The sequence below is a fragment of the Brachypodium distachyon genome, chromosome 5 (genome assembly GCF_000005505.3).
Source record: "Brachypodium distachyon strain Bd21 chromosome 5, Brachypodium_distachyon_v3.0, whole genome shotgun sequence".
Lineage (NCBI taxonomy): Eukaryota > Viridiplantae > Streptophyta > Magnoliopsida > Poales > Poaceae > Brachypodium > Brachypodium distachyon.
This window is the reverse complement of record NC_016135.3, coordinates 12,382,324-12,409,411: the sequence shown is the minus strand read 5'-3', so window position 1 is coordinate 12,409,411 and position 27,088 is coordinate 12,382,324. Positions and strand designations below refer to the sequence as shown.

Here is a 27,088-nt window from a genome sequence, read left to right as displayed (position 1 = left end):
TCTTCTATTAGTTCTGAAAATTAATATAATGAGCATGTAAGTAGCATACAAAATTACAAAGATAGCTATACAACATGTTTATAAAAAATGCATTAACAAAACAGTACCTTTTTCCAATTTTACTAATTCTCCCGCATCTTCTTCAATATTGATGGGAGTAGAACGCCTTAGCCAATCTTGGGTGCAAACTAGGACTTGGACCATGAAGGGTGTAAGTGAGGATCTAAAATCATCTAGGACACGTCCACTAGTGCTAAATGCTGACTCCGATGCAATGGTTGATACCGGAATTGCTAAGACATCACGAGCAATTCTTGCCAACGTTGGAAACTTAGAAGCATTCACCTTCCACCATGCAAGAATATCAAATTTCATATTGTCATCTTCATTATCTTCTTGTAGGTATTTTTCAATTTCAGATTTGCTAGTGCTGATTTCTCCACCAACCTTCAACTTCTTTGCAATCCGGGACTGCATCCTCCTTCCTTCCCTTTGTTGAGATGCTTCAGTTTGAGTGTCTCCTACTTGCTTACTTGCATCACTTGGGGAATAGAGAGCTTTGTACTCTTGAAACAAAGCAATCAAACCACTATTCACCGCATCCCAAACTTTTTTCCCATTTACCTCACCAAACATTTCAACAATGGCTAATTTTGTGTAATTGGATAGCTTGTATCTTGGATCAAGAACAGTTGCAATAAAGATTAGCATGTTCATGTTCTCCTCTTCCTTTTTCTTCCCTTTCCCCTTTAAGTCATTCTCCATCTGGTTATCATTCCAATTACCCCAATATTTGTCATACTTTTCTTGCATCCTCGTAGCCATTGCCATTCTCAACAAATCTTTACTATTAGCCCATTCTTGCAATAGTACTTTAACTTCACCAATGTCATTGAAAAATTCATTGGATGTCACACGTAGTGTGGCGGAAACACTAAGTGTGAGGTCATAAAAATGACCAAGAAATTCTGCCATTTTCTTTGCATTCTCCCAATCAGCCTCTTCTGGATGTCCCGGCCCTTTCTCACCATTCAAGTCCTGCTTATACTGTGGGTCGTTGTCCTCATACCTTGAGAACACTTTTTCATACAAGATTGCTGTTTTCAGCATTAGATATGTGGAATTCCACCTGGTGCATACATCTAAGTTCAAGAATGCTTCGGTGTCCAACTTTTCCAACTCCGCAAGCTTCTTAAAGGCTTTCAACCTTGCTGGCCCATTTCTAATAAATCTCACTGCCGCCCGCACACGCATCACAGAAATATCCAACTCTTTTAGACCATCCGAAACAATCAGATTTATTATATGGGCAGCACACCTCATGTGCAGATGTTTACCTTCAGCAATGCTTATTTTCGATTTATTCATTTTCTTCCTAATGAAATTTATACCACCATCGTTAGAGCTAGCATTATCAACGGTTATTGTCATAACCTTATCTAAGCCCCACTCCATTAAGCATTGCTCCAAGGCTTTCCCAATGTCCTCGCCCTTATGACCTTTTACTAGGAAAAAACTAATGACTTTCTTATGCAACTTCCATTCAGGATCAATGAAATGTGCTGTCACTGTCATATAACTATCTTGTTGCTGAGAAGTTCAACAATCGGTAGTGAGGCACACTCTTTCGCATGATTGCTTCAAAAAAAGTTTTAGCTTGGCTCTCTCTTCAAAGTAAATGCGAACAACATCCCTAGTGATGGTTCTTCTAGATGGCATAGAGAAACGTGGACAAGCTATTGACATCATTTTTCTAAAACCCGCCTTTTCAACACATGCAAATGGAAGCTCATCCTCTATCACCATTTCAGCAATTGCTCTCCTAATTGCTTCAGGATCAAATTTATGCACTACTTGACTCTCTCCTTGACTTATTTGCAAAGTACTTTGATTTTTGCTGTTCTCAGGATTATACTTGCAAGTGGAAAGATGGCTTTTAAGAGCAGATGTACCGTTTTAATCCAGACAAGCCTTGATGCAGCGGTTGCAATAGTTGCACTTTCCTTGAGTGAGACGACCATCAACTAACACTTCCTTGAAGTGATTCCAACACTCTGCTCTCTTCGCCATTTGTTTTCTTTTAGGCTGTGTCTCTTGCTTCTCCTCCTTCCCTTCTTTCTCTTTCTTATTCCTTTCTTCCCCCTCAATCTTCCTTTCTTCTTCCCCATAAACATGCATCTCCTCTTCGGTCATATCCCAATCATAATCTTCAGGATCAGGAGCAGGCATCTACACCAGCAAGCAATCCAGCATAAACATAAGTTGAATTCAGTTAACACCTACCTAACTAGGCCATCTATATCTAACGCTAATCCATGTCCAATTGTGCATTCATAAGATTGAGGTAAGTACTTACATTGACTGATTGGAGTGATGTCTGACGGTCTGCCGTGGTTGACGTCGGGATAGGAGTGCCAGCGGAAGTTGGAGCCTTGGAGGACATTGGCCTGGAGAGATGGCGGCGTGCGGTGGAGAGATGGCGGTGGCCAGGAGAGATGGCCTGACGGGGACAGCGCCACCGGCGTCCTCTGGTCCGGCGGTCGAGGTGGAGAGGAGAGGCGGAGACGAGGCCGACGTCACCGTGTCCGCATCATGCCAGGCGGCGGCGAGTCCTGAGCGAGAGCCGAGAGGGAGAGGCGTCGGGCGTGCGTGGCGTCTGGCTTGCAGCGTGCAGGCGTGTGTGGGTAGTTAGGTTTAGGAGTTGGGCTGGGGCGCTGGGCACTCGGCCACTGGGCCAAGCCCAAGGCCAGGCGCTGCGGTGAGGTGTTGCTAGCCTTCGGTTAACTCGGTTAACCGGCCAATTAACCGAATCGAACCGAATGTATTCGGTTAGCTGCAGCGGAAACCGAAAAATACTGCCAGCCCGAAAAAAACCGAGATTTCGGTTTGTTCGGTTTCGGTTCAGGTTTTCGGTTTCTGATTTTTATGCCCAGGCCTAGTTTGGAGGCAAAGAAGGCACTTCTAGGGCGTATGGAGAAATATTCATGGCATGCTTTAGTAGAATCATTCGGTATGATCTACCTTTACCTTCTTTGTCCAGTACTCTTCTGCCTTCCCGACAAGCTTAAGGTTCATTGTTTTTGCAGGTGTTGATTCGGACGAGACATGTCTAACACCCCGGATATCGACCCTACCCGGAGTATTACCACTCTACCCAAGTAACACTAACTCCTAGGAAAAACTGAAATTTTCGGCAGAGTCTACTCTTTTTATAAGGGTGTCACACCAGTGGCACCCGGGGTACCGCCGTTGCATGACGTGTGGGTCGCCTCACCCGCTCCCCGCAAGGATAGCGCCCCGGGCAGCACCGCACAAGCTGCCCGGCAAGCCACCAGCCCGGCAGGGCTAGCCGGGCTGCGGGGGTTGCCCTGGAAGGCAACAAGAGAATTCCCGTATGTGCGCTCCCCGGGAAGGTCACTTGCCGGGGAAGGTGTTCCCGGGTGCGGACACTTGCTACAAGGACGGTACCAAACGGACAGAGCATCGACGCCACGTGGCCGGCCGACGGGCTCCGTGTGCGCAGGGCTCGTCAGTGCAAGGAGTGAAGCACAAGCAAGCATTTATTGCTCCGACAGAAAGGGGATTTCCCGTCCAGTCAGCCCATAGTGACTGGCCCGCTGTGAATTCTAGGCGCGTAGCGCCCTAGCTGCAGGGCTACTCACCATGGTTGCAAGCCAGCGCAGCGAGGGCAAGCTGCCCGAGTTCTTTGCTCACCAGTTGTCACCCATGCACCAAGTCACCTATGGTGTCCCCTTGAGTATAAAAGGAGGACCCCTGCCAACAGTCAAAGGGCTTGGTTCTTTACTAGTTTTAGCCAGAAATAGCAATTAGCCTTTAGCAGAAAAGGAGAGAACGCTCGGGAACTCCCCCGACAACCTGTAAACCCTTGTTCACTGGCTAATAAGAACACAGAAGCAGGACGTAGGGTTTTACACCTCAGGGTGGCCCGAACCTGGGTAAAACAATCGTGTGCATCTTCACGCTTGACATTGGCCTCGCCGGCGATCGCCGGAGCGATCCCCGACGCCCTCTGCCGAACCTAAAAGGGGGTGCCACTCACCCCCGGTGTTTAAGCCCCGGGCTACGACAAAGGGTATCCATGATAGGCAATTTATAATATCTCTGAAACATCATCGTTAATTAATCAAGAACAGAATATAATACATTGTATAGCAAACTCTAGCAACATAGATAAAACTCGAGTAACCAAAAGCTCACACTAAATAATTACTAAGTTGTTCGCTGTACAAATTATGTCACTAGCTAACCATTATGATACTGGGACAACTAATTATATGGGGTGTAATGTGTGGTGTCATATGAAATTTTGCTAGTCCCTTGTCGCACCAGTGGCACCCGGGGTACCACCGCTGTGCGACGCGTGGGCCCCATTCCTGAGTTCGCGGGAAGGTTTCATCCCGAGCAGCGTCAATGAGCAGCCTGGCAAGCTACCAGCCCGGAAGGGGCTAGCGGGGCTTCGGGGAATATTCCCGCTTGGGCACCTCCCGGGAAGCTGCTTCTCGGGGGGGGGGGGGGGGGCGGGGTTCCCGGGTGCATTAGGCCCGGGCGTTTCCCGGGGTCGACTTGCCAGGGTAGGGGGTTCCCGGGCGCATGCGGGCCCAGTAGCCAGATCAACAGCGCCACGAGGACGCGTGGCGGGCGTGGGATGCGTGGTCCCACCAAGGGCAAGGAGTAAGGCGCACGGCTCAGTAAATGAGCCAACCGACGGGTTGTTACCCGTCCGATCAAAGGAACAGTGGTTGTCCGATCCTACTCTAGGGGTTTTAGACCCCTAGCGGCGGAGATGGACTCCATGCACGCCACCAGCTCACCGGGGAGAGTTGTATGCCTCCCCGCCCGACACTTGTAGCTCATGCACCGTGGCGCTTATGGCATCCCCTTGAGTATAAAAGGAGGGCCCATGCCAACGGTCAAAGGGTGCCGCGTGAGTTGAGTTCGGAGGAGGAGAAGGTGGTTCGGCATAAGATTAATTGGCTCCAGTAGACAGTGGGGCTGAGTTCGACTAGCTCGTAGTTAGCTTCCTGCACTAGTGAAGAGTAGTGAGGAGTAACTATCCAGTGAGAGAAAGCCTGGGAACTTGCCCGGCAACTTGTAAACACCAGATTCTAAGCTAATACCAGCTCAGGCAAGCAGGACGTAGGGTTTTACATCTCCGGGTGGCCCGAACCTGGGTAAAAAACATGCGTGTGTCCGTTCTTTGATTAGCGCGCACTTTCAGTATTTCATCTCGCCGGCCCCACAGAGCCTCATCAGCCGTGCCGGCGATCGCCGGGGCCCTACGCGACGCCCCTACCAAACCTAAAAGGGGGCCGTGGCCGCACGCCCCCCGGTGTCGGAGCACCGTGCGACGACATCTGGCGCGGGAGTAGAGCTCCTCAGTAGTCGCCGTCGGCGGCATCAGCATCGACGTCGGCCTCGCTTTCTTCGCCGACGGGATTAGTCGCCATGCCCGAGGCGGGGGCTCAGGAGAATTCTGAACCCTCGAGAGGGCAGCAAGCACAGCTGCCTCCCCCGCCTCCTCGGCCGTCTGCGGACAATCGGCCGAGGGGACCGGCTGCCCCTAGTGCCGGGGCCAGTCGCGCGAGCAGGCATGGTGCCGCCCGCGCCGGCCAGCGAGTTGAGTCGCGGGCCGAGGATGCTCCGCGGCAGCGGCACCAGGAGCACACTGCGTCGCGGGCAACCCCTAGGGGTTCGCACCCTGCGCATCCGGAGGCGTCCGGGGCCAGGGCGGGAAGCAGCCGTACGGGAAACCGGCTGCCCCCCGTGCGAACCCCGGTGGAAGCCATCGTTGCCGCGCACGTCATGGTGCGGTACGAGCCGCAGCACGGCACGCCGGCACATGAGACGTGGGGCGAGGAGCTGGAAGCGCTACTCGCCCTGGCCGCCCAGCAGCCGCAAGGCGAGGGCGCCCCGGTAGGCTCCGTCCACGGGCAGAACCCGGAGCACGGAGACGCGCCACCCGCCTCACGACAGGGGGAGAACCCTCCCCCTCCTCAGGGAGGCCAAGGAGACGGGGGCCCGGAGGGGTCCTCAAACTCATCGCCCACCATTCCGGGTGGCGATGCGCGTGGCATCTTGAATGCCCGCCAGCAGGAGGATTTGCGCCAGCGCTTGGAGCGCCGGCGCAGGCGCGAGGTAGAGCGCCCGCGCCCCCAGGAGCAGGAAGACGCTCCCCTGGGCCCCGAGGACGGCTGCACCGCGTTCGCACGCGAGCTGCGGCGGGTGACGTGGCCCCGCAAGTTCCGGGCGCCCGCGCTCGGTACGTACGACAGGACCGCCAACCCCAAGGATTTCCTTCTGACCTACACACTGGGCATGCATGCCATTGGCGTCGACGACAAGGTCAGGGCAAACTAGTTCCCGATGGTCCTGAAAGGATCAGCGCGAACCTGGTTGCTCAACCTGCCTGCCGGGTCCATTGCCACTTGGGCGGACCTGCGAGAGCAGTTCGTGAGTGCGTTCCAGGGCGGCTATAAACGCCCGGGAACCATGGCGGAGCTGCACACTATTGTGCAGAGGCCGGGAGAGACGTTGCGGGCCTTCGTCAACCGTTTCTCTAACCTCTCCTATTCCATCCCAGAGGTGGAGGCGGCCGCCATCATCAACACCTTCGCCATCAACGTCCGCAATCGCAAGATGCGTGAGAAGCTGAGCACGCATCGGATCCGGACGACGCAGGACTTGTACGCCCTGGCGCACAAATGCGCCATGGCCGAGGAACGGCGCCTAGTGCCCGAACTGGCAGCCAAGGTTGCCGCAACCCCTGGCAAGGGCTCGCAGAAGAAGGGTTCCCGCAAGCGCAGCGGGAAGCAAGTCCTCGCTGCGGACTCAGGGGCTCCTACCGCGAGGCCCGCGAAGAAGGCCTCGCCGGGTGGTGGGTCTAGCGGGAAGCAGGGCGACGCGCCCCGCTGCGCCATCCACAGCAACTCCACCCATGACGCGCAGAACTGCCGCGTTCTGCAGGGGATCAAGCAGCAGCGGGAGCAGCGCCATGAGGAGCGCCGCGCCGCCTGCTTCAACTGTGGCGACATCGGGCATCTCTCCCGAGACTGCCCGAACGACCCTAGAGCGGGGCCGAGGCCGGCTGGCGGTGGTGCCAGCAAGGATGAACCCCAAGGGAGGCGCGGTCAGCCCCGTGCTAGCCAGGAACGCCCTTCCGGGGACGCGACAGGGCACGCGCTGCTCCTCAGCGCGAGTCCGACTGTACTGGCGGCGACGAGCCGGGCTTCCAGGAGCCTCGCGGCATCGCCTGCATCCATGGGGGAGCTTACGCTCTCCCATCCCACGCAGTGGTGAAGCGCCTCACCCGCGACGTGTGCGCCCTGTTGCCGGACGCGGAGCCGCAACAGCCGCTGAGGTGGTCGCACGTGCCAATCACCTTCAGCCCCGACGATAACCTAGCACGACGGTTGGGTTCAGGGGTAATACCCTTCGTCGTCTCGCCGATCATTAGCAATATGACGGTGACCAAGGTGCTGGTGGACAACGGAGCGGGGCTCAACCTCCTGTCCGCCAGGCTGGTGGAGAAGCTCCAGCTGCCGGTGGAGCAGCTGAAGCCCACCGATCCGTTCCGGGGGATGAACGTCGGGATCGTGTGCCCGCTGGGGCGCATCACGCTGCCGGTCACCTTCGGGTCTCGGGAAGCGTTTAGGACCGAGCACATAGTGTTCGACGTGGCGCAACCCCGTTGCCCTACAACGGGATCCTTGGTCGGCCAGCGCTGATCAAGTTCATGGCGGCCACGCATTGCGCCTATGGCGTGATGAAGATGCCGTCCGTCTATGAAGTCCTCTCCATCCGGTGTGACCTAAAGGACGCGGCCTGGTGCATTGGCGAGGTCGTCCGGACCGCTGCCGCAGCTGACGCCAGCGACGTGGATGCTGTCGGGGACGACAGCTTGCCGGGCGATGTCCCGGCAACAAAGAAGGCCCGCGCTACCCCACGAGAGCTTGCCGGGGGAGGCGCAGGCTCGAGCTCGTGCCCCGGCATGGGCCAGGGGCTCCGGGAGGAGGCTGCCAAGGTGTGGAAGCTGCGCCTCCAAGCCGGCGACAAGGGGCGCACCGTTACCGTCAGTGCGAACCTTACTACCGAATAGGAAAGCGCCCTCATCACCTTCCTCCGGGGTAATGCCGACGTGTTTGCTTGGGAACCGTCGGATCTTCCCGGAGTCCCCAGGGAGGTGATTGAGCATCGGCTTGCGGTGCGCCCGAATGCGCACCCCGTGGCAAGCACAAGAGCGTAAGGATTTCCTCAAGCAAGAGGTGGAGAAGCTCAAGGCTGCCGGGGCAATCAGGGAAGTTCTGTACCCTACTTGGCTGGCTAACCCTGTAGTAGTGCCTAAAGCAGGGAATAAGCTTCGCACGTGTGTAGATTTTACTGATCTTAATCGCGCATGCTCCAAGTACCCCGTATCGATCAAATAGTCGATTCTACCACTGGTTGCGACTTGCTGAGTTTTCTGGACGCTTTTTCCGTCTACCATCAAATCAAGATGGCGGTCGAGGATGAGGAAAAGACAACGTTTATCACCCCGGTTGGCTGTTATTGTTATACATGCATGCCTTTCGGGTTGAAGAACGCGGGCTCCACATTTCAGCGCGCCCTGCACGAATGTCTGGGGCCCCAGCTAGGCCGCAACGCGGAGGCCTACATGGATGATATCATCATCAAATCAAAGCGTGGAGGCTCACTGATTCATGACCTGCGGGAGACGTTCGACAACCTCCGCAGGATCAAGCTCAAGCCGAACCCCGATAAGTGCACCTTCGGTGTTAACTCCGGGCAGCTTCTGGGCTTCTTGGTTTCGCACAGGGGTATACAGGCCAACCCGACCAAGATAGAAGCCATCGAGAAGATGGAGGCCCCCCGCAAGGTGAAGGACGTCCAGCGCCTCAACGGCCGTGTCGCCGCGCTAGAATGTTTCATCTCCAGGCTGGGCGAGGGTGCCCTGCCTTTCTTCAAGGTGATGAAAAAGAAGGGTCCAGTCGGCTGGACTCCCAAGGCCAAGGCGGCGTTCCGGGAACTCAAACAGTACTTGAGGTCGCCGCCCGTCTTCGTCGCCCCCAAGCCGGGTGAGCCGCTGCTACTCTACCTAGCGGCGACTGACCAGGTGGTCAGCTCGGTGCTGATTGCCGAGAGGGAGGAGGACGTCCCGGGGACTGGGGCGGCGGGGCAGGGGGCTGAGCGGCCCCTGGCAACCACCTCGGACCCGAGGACCACCCCTGAGTCGGCAACCTCGGCACCGCCGAAGTGGTTGGTACAGCACCCGGTGTACTTCATTAGTACGGTGCTGCACGACGCACGGACGAGGTACCCGCAAGTACAGAAGCTCTTTCTGGGGATTCTCCTTGCGTCCCACAAGCTGCGCCACTACTTTCAGGCACACCGCATCACGGTGGTGTCCGGGTTCTGCTTTGAGCGGGCCCTCACCAACCGTGAAGCCACCGGGAGGGTGGCCGAGTGGAGGATGGAGTTGTCGGAGTTCGACCTCCACTTCGCCAACTCCAAAAGCATTAAGAGCACGGCCTTGGCGGACTTCATCACGGAATGGACGTCCACGTTCATAGAAGAAAGTGAGGTGGAGACCAACCTGCCTGGCAAGCTGGACGAGGACCACTGGGTCCTCTACGTCGATGATGCGTTCAGTCTTCAAGGAGCAGGCGCTGGAGTCGTCATCGAGTCACCGACAGGGGACCAGTTGAGGTTCTGTCCAACTTGACTTCGCTAACTCCACCAACAACACGGCGGAGTACGAGGGCCTGCTTGCCGGGTTGCGGGCGGCGGTCGCCCTCAACATCAAGCGCCTAGTTGTTCGCGGCGATTCCCAGCTCGTGATCAACCAGGTGAACAAAGACTACGACTGCCCTCAAATGGCGCCGTACGTGGAGGAGGTCCGCAAGCTAGAACGAAAGTTCAAAGGTTTGCGCTTCGAGCACGTCAAGCGGAAGGATAACTTCGCTGCTGACAAGCTGGCCAAGATGGCAGCAGAGCGCCGGAAGCCTCCGGCGGGGGTGTTCTGTCAGAAGCAAGCGGCTCCTTCAGTCGCCCCCCAGCTGGCTGCCGGGGACGCCCCTTCGGCAACCGAAATAACCCCTGCGGCAGTAGGGGTCCATGCCGCTGATATAGCGGCATGCGTTGGCAGGGAGATTCCCCCCTAGGCGGAAGAAATCGCCCGCTACTTGAAAGGGGAGGCTCTCTCGGAAGATGACGTCGCCGCGGAGCGGGTAGCGCGGCAAGCCAAGATGTACATTGTGGTAGACGGGGACCTCTACCGCAGGCGTGCGAACGGTGTCAAGCTCATCTGCGTGCCGCAGGATGAACGGTGCGCATTTTTGGAGGACATACGCCGAGGCACATGTTCACACCATGTGGCCTCCCGGGCTTTAGCCGGCAAGGCGTTTCGGCACGGCTTCTGCTGGCCCACAGCCCTGGCCGACGCAGAATGGCTGGTGAGGACATGCGAAGCGTGCCAGTTCCATTCGAAAAAGAGCAACCAGCCGGCGCAGGCCCTACATGTCATCCCGTCCTCATGGCCGTTCGCAGTCTGGGGGCTCGACATCGTCGGCAAGCTGCCGAGGGCGGTCGGCGGTTACGAATATTTGTTCGTGGCCATCGACAAGTTCTCCAAGTGGGTGGAGGTGGAACCAGTGCGGAAGGTGACCGCCCAGGCGGCCATCAAGTTCTTCAGAAGCATTGTGTGCCGGTTTGGTGTGCCTAACAGCATCATCACCGACAACGGCACGCAATTCACGAGTGTGGCATTTCAAGCCTACTGCGAAGGCATGGGCACCAAGCTGCGCTTTGCGTCCATTGCTCACCCGAGGAGTAACGGACAGGCGGAGCGAGCCAACGCAGAGGTGCTGCGGGGGCTCAAGACGAGAACCTTTGACAAGCTCAAAGGCCACGGGAAACACTGGGTCGAAGAACTCCAGCCCGTGCTATGGTCCATCCGGACCACACCTAGTCGGGCAACGGGCGAAACTCCATTCGCCCTTGTCTACGGGGCAGAAGCGGTGCTGCCCCTCGAGCTCAAGCACGGATCTCCCCGAGTACGCGCGTACGGCGATACCGGCCAACACGGGCAAAGGGTCAACGATCTAAACTTCATCGAAGAGCTTTGATGCCGGGCTGCTGTGCAAGCCGCGCGCTACCAGCAGGGACTCCGTCGTTATCACGACAGGCGAGTCCGTCCCCGGGGGCTCGAGAACGAAGACCTTGTCCTGCGCCGGATACAAGGAACGAAGGCCGGGAACAAGTTGACTCCGAAATGGGAGGGCCCCTTCCGGGTAGTGCAGGTAACCAGGCCGGGGGCTGTCCGGCTGGAAACCGAAGACGGCTTGCCGGTGCCCAATAGTTGGAATATTGAGCATTTGCCCAAGTTCTACCCGTGAGGCGACGGAGCCCGACCATCAGGTGATGCCGCCGATGCATACCTCTCGACCTAGTGTAGCCGGGCAGCCCCCGTGTGTAAACCACTAGTTATTGTGAATAAAGATAAGTGTTTCGCCTCTGAGCTTTGAATTTGCCTTGTTTATTCGCATGTTCCTCTCTCTTCTGTCTCCTGCTTTAAGTGCACAAAGGTGTCTTTCCATACTTGGTTGTGAGCAGGGGGCTGTAGGAGCCTCAAAAACATTAACCCGTAGCCGGACCGTTCCGGCACGGGGCATGCAGTTGCCGGGCTTCCCGCGACGTGCATCGTTGGACATGCAGTTGCCGGGCTCCCCGCAACATGCACCGCGCAGTCGCTGCGCCTGGGAAATGAAATGCTCACATCCAAGTCTGGTATCGACCCCTTTGTGCTCGGGGGCTGGGGGGCAGGAGGAGTTTCTTTGTGTTGCTTTGTGTATTTTCGTAAATGTCGAAAAAAATTGTAGCACCTCGGGCCTGTTAAGAATTTAACTTGCAGGGAAGGGTGGAATTTTGTGCACTGTGATGCCCGTGGGCTGCCCACGGGTCGCACTATGCCCCGGTGCCTTGTGGTGCGGGATGGCCGCAACACAAGGGGCTCACCGCACTCCGAGGCCTCTGACTCGGGAGGACGCCGCCACGTGTGCCACAGTTGCTTGGTAAACATTACGGCGGAGATTGTACCACGTTTTGAGGAAGGGGTGCCACGGGTGCTGTGCGGGCCCATCGCGCGCGGTGGCAAGCCTCCCTCCCGCGCCTATAAAAGGCGTGCCCCAGCTACAGAACGGCTCAGAGCGAAGCCGGGTCCGGGGCTGTTAAGGCGGGTGGTGCTCGGGAGGCGCGATGGTGGTGCATCCCCTCAGCGCTTAGCGCCGACGGGTGCGCTGCCATCACGCCCCTGCCGCATCACCCCATCGAGCCCGCCCCGAGGGGCGTCGCAGAGGCACGGTGGTAGTGCATGCCATCAGCGGCTTGCGCCGACGGGTGCACTGCCACCGTGCTCCTGCCGCGCCCCCTCAAGCGGGTGGCTCCTGGGCGAGGGTCGCCGCGGGGGGACTGTGGTGGTGCATCCCATCAGCGTCCGGCGCTGACGGGGTGCGGTCCCGCAGTGCCCTTGCCGCGCCCCTCCATAAGACACCTCCGCAAGGAGCAGGGGTTGCCGCGGAGACTCTATGGTAGTGCATGCCATCCGTGCCTTGTGCCGACGAGTGCACTATCATAGAGACCCGGCCGCATTCCCCTTGAGAGATTCTTTTTCGGGCGCGAGTCGTTGCGAGGACGCTGTGATGGCGCCGGAGCCGGCGCCCGCCGCCCATTCTGGCCCATCACCGCGTCCCTGCCACAGCCCTCGAGCAGTTTTGCTACCGGGCAACAAGGGCTGTCACATCCCTTGGGACGAGCTCCCTAGAAAAAACCAGGTCTCCCCAGTTGTGGGGGCTGTCGCCGGGAGGCTATAACTTCCTCGCTACCCGTGCTCGCCGTTCGGGGTGGGGCGCAGCTGGTGGCGAGGACGTTATAGCCGTCTTGCGGCTGCTCCTGGGGCGGAGTCCTCCTAAGCCAGGGTTCATCCCTGAGGGCGAGGGTTGCCGCGTGAGCGTGGTGGTAGCATCGTCGGCGGCGGTTGTCGCTAGCGGCGATCCGGCCTCCGCGCTCCTGCCGCATCCCTCAGAAACTGTTTCCCTTGAACACGTACCCAAGGTGGGTTCCTACAAAGGTAGTGCCCTAGCTGCACTTTACTGCCGAGCGTCACGAGGCATTGGACTGAACGGAAAAGCTAAGTGTCTGGACATGAACGTTGAACTCGCTAAGAACTGAACGAAATTGAGCTCTGTCCCTTTGGGTGTGGCCCTAGATCCTGTGCGTAGCCGGGGTGTTAGAAGGACGCTTGCGGGGGGAGTGCGCTCCCCGTGTGGCTTCGCGGGTCCATCCCAGAAGGGCACGGCTTGGAGTAGTTACCCCGCAAGTGGAGTGGCTCCCCGCTACCGCTTGGCCCCAGGTCGGCACCGCGGGTCCGTCCCGGGTCCCTGGTCTAGTTAAGGGGAGGCGCGTGAGTCCCCCGCAACACAAGGCGAAACACGCAAAGGCTAAAAGGGCCACCCCGCTAAACAGCACCGGGAACAATGAACATGTCGAAAAACTTAATTGATTAAGAGTTGAACGATTACATGCGCTAATCCAAAATATGATTGTTCAAACGGTGCTAAGCGCCATACTTACAGGGAAAACAAACTAGAGAGGCTACATTGGGAGCAACGAGCGCGGCTGGGGGCTGCGGCAACTAGTTGTCACCGTCTTCGGCCGGGGGCTCGGCAGGGAGATCAGGCTCCGGCTTCATCTACATCCGCTCGATGACCTCGTCGACGAACTCGCGCACTGCTTGGGTGTGCGTGGGCTCGTCCTCGCTGTCAGACCAAGCGTCCAGTAGGGACTCGAAGGGAAACTCCGGGTCCTGGAGATGAATCCGCAGGAGGATTGTCCCAGCAACCTCCCGGGCGCAGTTGGCGACCTCGTTGGCGCCGTACCGGGAGATCCCGACGTCGAGCGCCCCAAGCTTCCCCACCAGATCGGAGAAGAAGGGGATCAGCGTCGTGACGTCTGTCCCGTCCACTTCCGCTGCCCGCAGCTCGAATGCCCAGGTCGCGCAGCGATTGGGCGATCTTCGTCAGCTTCTCTCTCTCGATCTGCTGCTGCCCGATCAACGTACCGTGATGGAGTCGAGCGTCATGCGCGGCCTTCTTGGCCTTGCGGACGTTGCCCTCCATCGCCGCAAGCTCTGCGGTCTTCGTCGCGATCTCGTTGCCAGCCATGGCAAGCTCCTCCCGGACGGCGGCCAGCTTGGTCTCGAGCCTGGCCGCTCTGTCCTTGGTTGAGTTGAGCTCGGTCTCGTGCCGGGCCGCCGCTCCCGTCGCTTCCTCGGTGGCCTTGACCTGCACCTCCAGCATGACGCGGAGGCCTTGGATTTTGCCTCGGTAGTTGGCGATCAGGACGCTTTTTTCATCCAGCCGGGCTTGGGCCGCCGCGATCACCTCGGCGTGTTCCTTCCTGGTCGCCTCAAGGGTGGCCGACATCGAGTCGAGCTTCCCTTGAAGCTCCACGCGCTGGGCCTCTAGTTGCCGCTGGAGCTCGGCCTCCGACACCACCGGCTCCCGGGCGTCCTCCAAGGCTTGTTGGGCCAGCCGCGCCTCCTCTTCAGCGAGGCGCGTCTCCTCGCGCAGCCGGGACAGTTCATGCCATTCTCTCTCCACGGCCTCCCGCACCTCACCGAGCTGGTTTTTGGCGGCGGTGTGGTGCTACCTCACCTTGTTGAAGGAGGTGACAAAGGCCAATTGCTGGTCCCTGACGGCGTCCAGGAACCGGTGCCCCCGCTCGAAGATGCTCGGATCCCAAGTAAGGGGTTTCCAAGCGACCCCGGCGAGGGTGCCAAGGTCGGTACCGGGGAGAGCCGCCGAGGACGATGAAGCCCCTGCCGCCGAAGTGGGGCTGGGTGCGGGGTCGCCAACTTGCTCCCGGGGGTCTTGCTGTCCTCCCCTGGTCCCTTCCCCTGCACCTGCGCTCGGGGACCCGGGGCTGGGGAAGTCTCCCTGCTTCCGGCGGGGGCTGCCCCCTGCTGGGCGACAGGTGAGCCCGTGCCGGCCGCGCCCGCAGCTACGGGCGCATCGCCAGGCACAGTCATGGCGGCGGCGGTGTCCACGGCTGCCGCTGTGTCCGCCGCAGCGGGGCTGGACGTGAGAGCCGGTTCCGGCTCCACCTCCGCCCCACAGCCTCGACGACCAGGTCAAGGTCGACCACGGGTGCGCCCGTTCCTGGCAGGGGCGCATTTGTGTCTGCAACGACGAAAAGCATGAGGATCGGCGAAGGATGGCGCTAGTGAAGAAGTGCAAGGGTGACCAGCATGGTTACCTTGTGCGGCCGCCGGGTTTGCCGGGGAAGCCCCCTCTGCCTCGCCTCTGCCAGCGGAAGCGCCCAAGAAGCTTGCCTCAGGCGAGCTGCCGCTCACTGTGAAAGAAAAAGGAAAGGTACGCTCCTGAGTTTAACTAACAGAAATTGCAATTGCAGAGGAGTGACGAAGACATACCCGGCTGCCGGCCCTGCCTCCATTGGGGCTGGGTCGCCAAGGGGCACGCCCGTGCCGCTGCCGACCCCCGCGGCGGTGGGGTTGGTGGCGCCGCTGGTCTCGGCGCGCACCTTCTTGCTTGGTGTGCCGGGCGGTGAATCGCTCCTCGGCCTCTTGCTGGCACCCGCGGCGAGGAGGATTTTGGGGGGTTACGCCGGAGCGCGAAGCCCCGGAAGACCCCCCGAGCAGGTGGCGCAGTGGGCACCCGTGGAGTCGTCGTGACCCGGAGAGCTTCGGGTGTTGACGGCGAGGCCGCCACGGCGCCAGAAGCCGAACTCGCGGAGGCCCCCGCTACAGGGGCGAAGGCCGTTGCCAGGGCACCGACGACCCATGCAGGCGCTGGCGCTGCCGGGATACCGGCGGGCGCCCCAGGACCGGTTGCCGCCACAGTGCTGGCGGCTGTCGCGGAGGCGGAGGCCGCCACCGCCGAGACACCCACGGCCCTTGTTGCCGCAGATACCGTCGAGGCGCCGACGGGCGCCCCTACAGCAGCCACCGCCGCGAGGTTGGTGGCCGCTGCCAGGGCGGATGTTGCCGTTGAGGAGATGGCTGCGGCCGCTGCAAACGCCCTTGATCTCCTCAAGATCAGGGGCGCGCTGTCCCTGCTTTCGTCGTCGTCACCCACGGCGACGACCTCCGGGGACGCAGCCGCCTGGCCCGCCTCGTCGTCCAGTGACTGGAGGGAGGGCCAGCTGGGCTCGGATCCACCCCCGCTCTCCTCGAGCACCTGCTTCTCGCGGGGTGCTTGCGGGGGAGCGCGCGGGACCCGGGTGGGGGTGTCGTCCATCAACCCCCACTCGTTGCAAGGCGGGAAGGCGCCGACGATGTCACTGAGCGACGCCGACGTGAAGAGAGGAAACCCCCGGCGGCAACTCCGTTGATTGGAAGATCTCGCCGGAGATCCCCCTCACCCATGTCCTGAGGGTCTCCAAGTCCACGCCATCCTCCTGAAGGCGTGTCCTGTCCCCGGGACCCGTGTACATCCACGTGGGCCGGGAGCGTAGCTGCAGCGGGGCTATGTGCTGATGGACGAAGGTGCGTGCCACGTCCACATCGGTGAGCCCCGCTAGCCGCAGCGCCTTGATCTTCTCCACGATGGGGAAAAGGTCAGCGTCGCGGTGGTATCTGTCCTGCCAACTGTTCTGGGGTAGCGTCAACTCTGTCGGCGACTGGATGAACTCCTGGGGGTCCTCCACTCGGACCCAGCACCAGTCGCTCCGCCACTCTTTCTCAATCTTCTTCCCCGACGGGACGATGAACTCGGACTTCATCTGGTCGCGGGCGCGGAATACCACCCCCGACGACATCGTCTTCGCGTTGTCAATGCGGGGGTAGAAGTAGTGGCGGAAGAGCCCCACCGACGGCATCACCCCCACGAACGCCTCGTAGAGGAACTGGAAGGTGGCGAGGAGGAACAGCGACGTGGGGTGAAGCTGCGCCACCTGCAGCTAGTAGGACTCCATCAGTGCATGGAGGAATAGGGAGAAGGGCGGCACCATGCCGCAGAGGCGCAAGCGCGCGAACACCTAGAAGTCGTTGTCCTGGTGCTCGGCGCCCGCCGGGAAGATTCGCGTCTCCCTGTGCTCGTTGAAGTTGGAGGCGACGGCGTGCCGGAGCTTCCCCAGCGCCTCGCCGTTATAGCCGGGGCGGAAGAAGACGACTGGGGCGCGCATCTCCCACCTCTTCTGGTCCTTGGCGGCGGCCACCTTGGTTGCCGCCTCGCTCTTGCTTGTCGCAGCCTTCTTTGAGATTGGGACCTCCTTCCCCTTTCTGGTGGTGGGGGGCGCCATGGGAAGCGAGGGCGGAAGCTAGCAGGAGCACAGGGATGCGAGATGCGGAAGAGGATGGAGACGAAGGCAATGGGGGCAGAGTATTGATCCCCTTTTGGCAATAGTGGCGGCTTTATAATGCCCGACCGTTTGGTAACGGCCGGTTCCGTACCCTACGGGTGTGCGGGGATAACTCCTAATCGTTAGGAGTAATGCGCGGAGTGACCTTAACTTTCCTATTTAGGAGGGGGGAGTTAGGGCAGAAATCACGCGTCCACTACTCCGTTTGTAACGGCTTCGTACACAGGGCGACGAAGGGACGCGGGCCCACGGCAGATCGGGGCCCACACGTCGGTTGAGGGCGTAGCCCGGCAACCGACCAGGGGGAAGACTCTTCCGGGAACAGGTGATGCCGGCCCACGCCCGGGGGCTACTGTCGCACCCGTGGCACCCGGGGTACCACCGCTGCGCAACGTGTGGGCCCCATTCCCGAGTTCCTGGGAAGGTTTCATCTCGGGCAGCGTCTATGAGCAGCCAGGCAAGCTACCAGCCCGGAAGGGGCTAGCGGGGCTTCGGGGAACATTCCCGCTTGGGCACCTCCCGGGAAGCGGCATCCCGGGGGGGGGGGGGGGGTTCCCGGGTGCATTAGGCCCGGGCGTTTCCCGGGGTCGACTTGCCAGGGTAGGGGGTTCCCGGGCGCATGCGGGCCCAGTAGCCAGATCAACAGCGCCACGAGGACGCGTGGCGGGCGTGGGATGCACGGTCCCACCAAGGGCAAGGAGTAAGGCGCACGGCTCAGCAAATGAGCCAACCGACGGGTTGTTACCCGTCCGATCAAAGGAACAGTGGCTGTCCGATCTTACTCTAGGGGTTTTAGACCCCTAGCGGCGGAGATGGCATCCATGCACGCCACCAGCTCACCGGGGGGACTTGTATGCCTCCCCGTCCGACACTTGTAGCTCATGCACCGTGGCGCATGTGGCATCCCCTTGAGTACAAAAGGAGGGCCCATGCCAACGGTCAAAGGGTTCCGCGTGAGTTGAGTTCGGAGGAGGAGAAGGTGGTTCGGCATAAGATTACTTGGCTCCAGTAGACAGTGGGGCTGAGTTCGACTAGCTCGTAGTTAGCTTCCTGCACTAGTGAAGAGTAGTGAGGAGTACCTATCCAGTGAGAGAAAACCCAGGAACTTGCCCGGCAACTTGTAAACACCAGATTCTAAGCTAATACCAGTTCAGGCAAGCAGGACGTAGGGTTTTACACCTCCGGGTGGCCCGAACCTGGGTAAAAAACGTGCGTGTGTTCGTTCTTTGATTAGCGCGCACTTTCAGTACTTCATCTCGCCGGCCCCGAAGAGCCTCATCGGCCGTGCCGGTGATTGCCGGGGCTCTACCCCGACGCCCCTACCGAACCTAAAAGGGGGACGTGGCCGCACGCCCCAGGTGTCGGAGCACCGTGCGACGACATCCCTCCCATGCATGCCTTTATTTGATGTACCTGAAAAACCAAATAAAACAACAAAGAGTGCAATAATGAGTATAAAACTCAGCAGGTACAATATGGAACCCAAAAGGAAACATGAAATATTAGTCATCATCACATCCTCATTGGAAAAGAACAACTTTACTGAAAAGGATTGAACACGAACACAATGAATAATCTGAATGAACCATCTGGACTTAACCACATGTGACAGGAACTGATCGTCATGTCACAACAGGGTTGGCATGGAATGACAGTCCTGGAACAGTGGCGGGGACTAATCAACTGCAATTCTTCTTTTGAAACGAAAGAATCTGAACACTTGGATACTAAAGAAAATTCTGAAAACAATGAACACAAGAACAACCAACCATTCTGAAAAAAACACAAACCACCACACATATGAAAGGAATCATCATGGAACACACACAATTACACATAGGAAAGGGATCGTCATACATCTGCCTCATATCAAATAAGGGGGTAGAAATTTGACACACAATGGGCAACCATATAAAGAGGAGTGCGTCATGTACTTGCCTTAACCTCGACGATCAATAAAAATTAAATGACTTCGTCTCAGAGACTTCGTTCCTGCGGAGCAAACCTTCCTTAGAAGCTATTTCAAGATCATCACATAAGTATAACACAGTCCCATAGTTGTCATCGACAAAACTAGTGAAAACAGTAGCCATGTGCCTCACTTTAGTGCCGAAGTTAACGTAGTTTAATTCTATTCCCACACTGTTTTGCCCCTAAAAATGGACTCGGTTACCCAAATTATACAAACGACACAAGTTCATAAATCTACTGAAAAATTCCTACAACGTTCATGTTATTTTCATGGCTTCTAAAATACTAAAATACATGTGCTTCTAAAAAAGATACATGTGCTTCCCTCGCCCGAAGTATCTAGCCACTCCAACATCAGTTTCGTGGCTCACAGGGGATGCCCCTAGAGCGATCCTTTGGCCTTTCGGGACCAAAGAGACTCCTGCTGCATCCCTTGAACAGGAAGTAAAAACTCTTAATTAGAATCGCTGTCCTCTGTGGGGGCCGGTACTCGGCAGGGCCAACGTGTGGCGTGGCTACGTATTAGCACTTGCCAGCTATTGGTTCCCTTGAACAGGAAGTAAAAACTCTTAATTAGAATCGCTGTCCTCTGAAGGTTTTGCTTGGGAGCCCCCAAGTTCCGGCTTAGGGACTTCAGTTTTTAGTGACAAGATCTCTCTACATGCCTTTTCGAGGCGGGTGAATCACGACACACTCTGGGGAATCGTATATATATATATATATATATATATATTTGAAATATCGCTACTCGACTCATAAATATTTACAAGGAGAGGGGATTGTGTACTTACTTCTTTGGCTTTCGACGGGTATATCTCTTCTCGGGATCCTCTTAGTGTGCCTTTCTAAAGCGAGCGTGGCTGTCACGCACGATTTCTTGCCATGCCACTGCCAACATTACGATCTTCACCAATTGGGTCTCCATGTCATCGAATTTTCCTTTCTTTTGATCCACTTGTGATTCCTTGCTGCTGGAATCGTTCGTGTTCCAGGCGTATTCTGTTTGCCTAAGTTTTCGATCTTAGAGAGGCTTCGTCCAAGCCTTGTCAAATCTTGTTCCTTTCAGATCTTTTTTCATTGATCACGTTGGTGTTCCTTCCATAGTCTTCGGGCGGTGTCTCGAATCCGCCGTCTTGTGGTAGGAGATTCACGATCCAAAGGAGCTTCTTTGCAGGGTTAATACAAGTCGGCCGGTTTACTCGGCACTTGTTAGATCATCGAATTCTGGTGAGATTTTGTGGAATATCTTTTCCGGCAACATGAGTCCCACGGTGGGTGCCAACTGTCGATTCTTCTTAGAGACATGCATCCTCGTGATGGGTGGAGATGAGTAGAAAGGTAGAGGGGCTTCACGGCGATATTGACTCTTGGAGAATAAAGAACTCGCGGTGAAAGACATGTGTTTATGCAGGTTCAACTTAGTCCTTTTCGTGGAAGTAAGTATATGGGATTACAAGTTGTGTTCTGTCCATCGAGGGCACCTAGCACAGCTTTATATAGTCGAACAACTAGGGTTTTTGGGTCGAGCCAGGTACAACCGGTACACGGACTCTACCTTTTTATACTACTCAGGATTCTTCCTTTACAAGATATGCGCGTGGCATCCTTTCTATACAAGATATCTACAATACGCATTTCCGTAACTCAAACTAGGCTTCCTTCTCGAACACGACAGCTTTCATAGCCGAGTGGGTGGGACGACCGTCTTGTACCTCAATCGGCCTCCTCGTCTAGTCGGCACTCGGCTACGTGGGTAGGATATCCTCATCAAGACTTCTTACTAATGTCTTGGGTCAAGAAAAAAATAGAGTAAATTACACCACTAGTCGATAAACTCAGAGCGAATGAGGACTTTAGTAGATGAACTCAGGAAACGCACGCACAAGTCCATAAACTCGAGTTAGTGATACAGATTAATCAAAAACGTTTTAGGAAGGCTAAAAATGGAACGTGGCATGATCCTGGACACCACAGCTTGTAACTAGATTTATGACATGCGTCCACTTTTAACCTTGCCGAACTGTTTTTGGACTAACTGTATCACTAACATAAGTTCATGGACTTATGTGTACATTTTTCGAGTTTGTGTACTAAAGTGTTCATTTTCTTCAAGTTTATGGACTAGCGGTGTATTTTACTCATTTATAAAGTATCAGAAACTCACACTAAAAAGCCATGCACTCATGCACAGATAATTTTTCTCTATGAGCCTTCTGTTCATTGTTTTGATGTCATAACACGAGTGACTTTTTATTTATTTCGAAACAGAGGGGACCTAAATCTAATGGTGGCAATAAAAGGGCAGGGGAACTAGACATTGGATAGTAGGAGTACGATACATTTTTCATTGATTTGAATTTAATTATAGTTTGTACCCTTGTACCTCCTTTCTAATCATGATCCTGTTCGGTACACGATTCGTACGTTCTTGATTTCTTGTCTTCTTGAATGTGCAGTACCTCTCAACGTTCACCCATCTTGCTATCCTCTATTCAGGAATGAAAAAATGGTTGCCCAGCAGTAATGGAAGAAGAAGATTGACGTACGTGCCATGGACCACAGGTAATATGCTTGCATAACCAGTGACTCGTCTCCTGATTGGAGTTGCAGGTACTCCCTCGATCATGGCATCTCTTTTGTTCATGTCATGCTCCAACAGATGAGCTGATGTCTAAAGTTTTTTAATTTTTTTTTGATGAATTATGCAACCTACTGTTGTCCTCTTCAAGTGGATTGCCAACTGAATTATGCGTTCCATGTACAATTGGACGCTGGATGCTGTCCGGTATCTTCCATGTACCGGAACTACTGATTCATTGTGTGCATTCTTTTGCCGTTGCAATTTAAGAGTTAACCACCCAGAGTTGCATTTGCATTCATCTGTGAATGGTGAGATCAACCATCCATAATCAAAACTGGAGACCTTTCTGAAGGGGTACTATCGTGTCAGTACATAGTACCATAAATGGCTGACTAGGCCTTCTTGCTAGGCAGACATGCTAAGCAGATTTGCATAAATTAGTTTAATGCAACCAATGCATTAAACTGAGTAGACATGTCAGTCTGAGAAGTGAACAGATATTTAAATCCTTTAGAAAATGAGGACAATTGTGCGGTTTCCCTTGGTAAAAATGACGAAGTGGCATTTCACACCGATCCTAAATTCTTGTCGTGGTTTTAGTATAAATTTGGACTAAAGCCATAACAATAATTTAGAACCGGAGGGAGTACTTAATAGCAGTTCATACGTTTTCTTCATTGATTCCAAACTGAATTCTAGTTTGTACAACCATTGTACTCCCTCCGTTCCATAAAGGTTGGCACGAATTTGAACTGGACCTAATTCAAATCCGTGCCAATCTTTATGTAACGGAGGGAGTACCTCCTTTCGAATGATTATCGTGTTCCTTACGCGATTCACATGTTATTGTCCTCCTAAATGCCCTGCAGCTTCTGTGCGTTCATCGGTTAATGCTATCCTCAATTCAGAAAGCCATGTTGCCCAGCAGTAATGGAAGAAGAACATTGCTGTACGTAGGTATCCTGGACCACATGTAGCATACCCTCTCATCTCCTGACTGAAGCTACAGGTACTGTCCGTCATGGTTTCTGTTTTGTTCATGTGAGATTTGAGCTGATGAGCTGACGTCTGAAGATGATTTCCTCATGTACTGGTCTACTGGAACTACTGATTTTATTGTCCATTCTTTCGCAGTTGCTTGCGATTTAAGAGTTACGCCCTCTATGAAATATTGTATTCTTCGTGCAAGAACTGGTAATTAGTTCAAATTTCAAGACATCCGAGGGGTGCATTTGCATGTCGCATTTACCTGAATGGCGATACAAACCATCCAGAATAAAAATTCGGGGACCTTTCTGAATGGGATACTCTTGTGTTACTGTGCATCCCATAAATGGCCGATCTGTTCGGCTAGTTAGCCTAACATGTTGACCTGACAGGAAGGTAACGTAGCATTGTTATGCAGGTTTGCATAAAGTTCTTCCCACTGTAAAGGCTAGTAGGTCAATAAATTAGCAAAGCTACCATGATCAAGAGGGATGATTAGCTGTTCTGAAGATTAGAGACTCGGGTATGCTCTCCCTTCCAAGCTTGAAGCTGGACACATTTTTACGCCATCATAGAATTGAAAGAAGGAACACGTGTCAAAGTTTAATGCGTTTGTGCAACCAATGCTTGATCCAAAAATTGTAAACATATCTGGCAGATAAGTTTTCAGAATTCCGGCCAAACCCAATAAGGTCGTTGCAGTACCATGTTTCGTTTACTCGGATCTATTTTATTTGGCCGTGCACTACGTGGCAGTATAATGCAGAGGGGATCGTTTTCACAATAAGAGTTGATCAATCAAACATAAATTTGTATTCTTAAGAAATGAACAATCAACATCTACGATGGCTATGTTTGTGTGCACGGTTTACTCGAAGAAAATGACAACGATTGTGCCGCATTATGGTGGAGAAAGTGTGTTGATCCATATCTCCACCCGGCTTTATTACAAATCCATGCTGTCTTGTTATGTTTAGCTCGTCAGTTCATCTAGTCTGAAGGATATGAAACGACTCCACAGTGTCATTTCCTGGCATGTGCTACATCGGGAAGTTGCTAGTACCATGTTAATCCTGAAACTTTGTAACAAAGTGAAATGACAAGCAACAAACCGCTTCAAGAAAGAGTTGCAACCTTTGTTCAATTTCTGAAATCCAGAGCACAATTACAGTCATCTACTATCAAATCAGACGCATCAATCAAAACGGAGAGAGAGAGAGAAAAAAAAGTCAAATTAACCCCCCCTTCCGGCACCTACCATTCACAGCTTCACCCTACTCTGAAGTATCGGACCAAATTAACATCCGGCATCAATCACTAACATCGAACCTAAATCCCAAGCACACCCAAGCTAGAAGAAGAAGTGAAACGAACGGCCAAATGTGTTCTGCCATATGTACAGATCAAGTCGTGGTCTTGGAGGAGGAGGAGGAGCTTCTGAAACCTTGAATCAACAGGCAGAACCCCTGGCCCGGCGGCGTCCCCCCTCCCTGCTTCTGCCGCTGGCCGCGCGCCGGCGACGGCGCCAGCGGCGGCTTCTCGTGTTCCTGCCCGTCATCTCCGCCGCTGTCGTCGTCCGTCCACAGCCTGATCGTGTCGGACGCGCCCCTTGTGTGGAACGTGAACACGGCGCCGGAGGAAGAGGAAGAAGACGTGGAGTGGTCGAGCCAGCCGTGGAGGTCCCACGTCATGTCCACGGGCGCGCCGCCGTCGAGGAAGAGCGTGTGGCTGCCGCGGAAGTTGAGCCGGAGCCGCCGCAGCTGCACCGCCTTCCGCCCGTCCACGGTCACCCACAACGCGGACGCCTCCGCGTCGCCGCCGCCTTCGCCTTCGAGCCCGACGCCGATCTCGTGCTCCGCGCCGGACTCCCCCAGGAGGCGCGCCTTGGTGGACCAGCACCCGCACCCGCCCACGAACCGCTCCCGCCGCCGCGCCATCCGCGACGCCGCGACCGGTATCCCGCCGTGCAGCCGCTCCACGTAAGCCCGGCTCATGTCGCCCAGCAGGAGCACGAACTCGGCGTCAGCCACCACGGCCACGTAGAACCCGGACACGGGCTCGGGCCCCCCGGCGCCGTGGTAGCGTGCGGCCGCGTAGTCCCAGAACACCCCCACCACGCAGCTGCCCGCGGTGAACGTGCCGCTCCCTTTCCTCCTGTGCAGGTGCCGCGGCGCTGCCGCGGCAGCGGCGGCACGATGGCGCGAGGCGCCGGCGTCGTGGACGGCGACGGCGAGCGCGGGCCCGTCGGGCGACCGCGACCACGTGACGTCGATGAGCAGCTCCTTCCCGGACGCCGAGAGCCGCGACCGGTACACGCTGGTCACCACGCTCATCACCGCCCCGCCGCCCACGCCCACGCCGCCGGCTTCGGCGGCGGGCTTCGCCTTAGCGGCCGCGGCATTGGCGCCGGCGGACCCGGAGCAGGCGACGTCGGAGATCCGCACGGCGTGCTCGCTGAAGCAGGAGACGAGGTCCTTCATGCCCTCCCACTCGCGCTCTCGCTCTCGCTGCACGTCAGGAACGTGTGCGTGCGCCCACGCCACGAGGAATCCTTTTGGCCGCGCCTACCGCTCGCTACCGGACGTGTGGGGATGGCAGCAGCACCGGCGGCATTTTGCTGATTGCGACGGGGAAATAGGGGAAGAAGAAAAGGGAATGAAGCAACGGATGGGGTTCGGTAATCGCAGGAGAAAGGTATCTCTTAATCCGGAAGCCTGACAGGCAATAGGCTGGTGCTTGCAAGGTAGGTATAAAATCTTTCTCTGTCCTTTCCCGTCTCTTCTCCTCTCCAATCTCTTGTCGTCTCCTCCTCTCAACCACTACTACTGTATTCCCTATGTTTCTAGCTACCATTCCCCGGCATATATAGCATGCCTTTTGTCAACATCACTGGTGGTGGTCATGGGTAGTGGAGCACAAATTCCACCGGTGTGCCCAAAGCAAAACATGTTTGCACCACGTCCTTTGTGATATTTCCATCGGGACTTGGGAAAGAGAGGCCTAAAACTGAAACGGAACGCATAACAGAGACGGAGTAAGTACAGTCTGAGGCAGGGGAGAAGAAAACGCATCTTTTTTTTCCCTTCCCTTTACTGCTTTCCTAAATGCCCACTGAGAAACTTCCCAAACGAAACGGCCGGCGCCTGTACCAAGCAAGCAGTGAAAGGAAAGGGAAATACCTTGTCGCGGCAGTACTGTAGCTGTACCATGCGGTACCCTTTAACCATGCGGATTAGACAGTGACCTGTGGGGCCGCTGGTCCGACGCATGCATCGCAACAGATGGCCAATTGGGTTCAAGTCGACGGCGTACGTGAACGCGTTGTCAAAGCGCTGCAGCAGCCACGTTTTCCGGTCGTGTCGAGACCATAATAAAACTACTGCTGACTGCGTAGTAGAACCTCCAGAGAGATTGTGTGCTTGAGTACGGCAGAAATAATATTGCGAAGTTCTCATGTTCCGGACACGACCGGCCGAGAAGTCAGCGGGTCGAACAACCACACACGCACGGTCCCAAGTCCCAACCGAGACCGTTTCCCACGATTTTGAGTTCACTTCACGTCGTTCAAACTGTGCAGACAGATGGTCAGGTCAGGCCAGGTCCTGCGAGTAACTGCACTGACCGAGGGCACGGGACCCGCGTTGCCCGACGCGAAAAGGCCAAAGCAGCCGGGCGGGCGACCGAGCGAGCAAACAAACAGCCGCGGGCCGTTGCGCGGACCCCTCGCACGGGCAAGCCGACACGTATGGGAGCCATCCGGTTTTCCAGAATGCAGCCGGCACGGCGAAAGCGCGATCTCGCAGGTTTTTCAGAGCCGAGAGCTCCTCTTCTCGGCACGGCCCCGACGCATGTGCCTGCGAGGAATTAAAATCGGGAGCTGTGCTAGTACTGCAGATCTCGCTTGGGGCGCCCGGCCTGGAACGCCTTCGGGCAAAATAAATTGGGAGCGGCGCTGTTGCTTGTGGCGCAGGGAACAGGGGGTCGCCTGCGTCTGCTCTGTGCTCCAATCAATGGCGATCATCGATCGCGCGCACAGTAGGTCAGCAGCATTTCGTGCATCTCCGACGAGATCCAGCTCGACGCGGCCGGATTCAGTTCGGCCACGGCACGCACGCACGCACGTTCGTGCTCTTTCCTAGAATCCTAGCTAGGGCAGGT

The 27,088-nt window shown here is 56.0% G+C and overlaps 1 protein-coding gene across 1 annotated transcript; it reads right to left on the bottom strand.

The window, feature by feature from the left end:
- Positions 1 to 24,045: 24,045 nt before the first annotated feature.
- Positions 24,046 to 25,886, bottom strand: LOC100844644. The gene has a single exon (XM_003581140.4). It carries the CDS (start codon positions 25,408 to 25,410, stop codon positions 24,334 to 24,336), a length of 1,077 nt encoding a protein of 358 aa, XP_003581188.1. The 5' UTR covers positions 25,411 to 25,886; the 3' UTR covers positions 24,046 to 24,333.
- Between the last annotated feature and the right edge of the window lie 1,202 nt (positions 25,887 to 27,088).

Excerpts from the sequence above, each read along its gene's own strand:
- LOC100844644 (XM_003581140.4), bottom strand. The coding sequence starts at position 25,410 with ATGAAGGACCTCGTCTCCTGCTTCAGCGAGCACGCCGTGCGGATCTCC.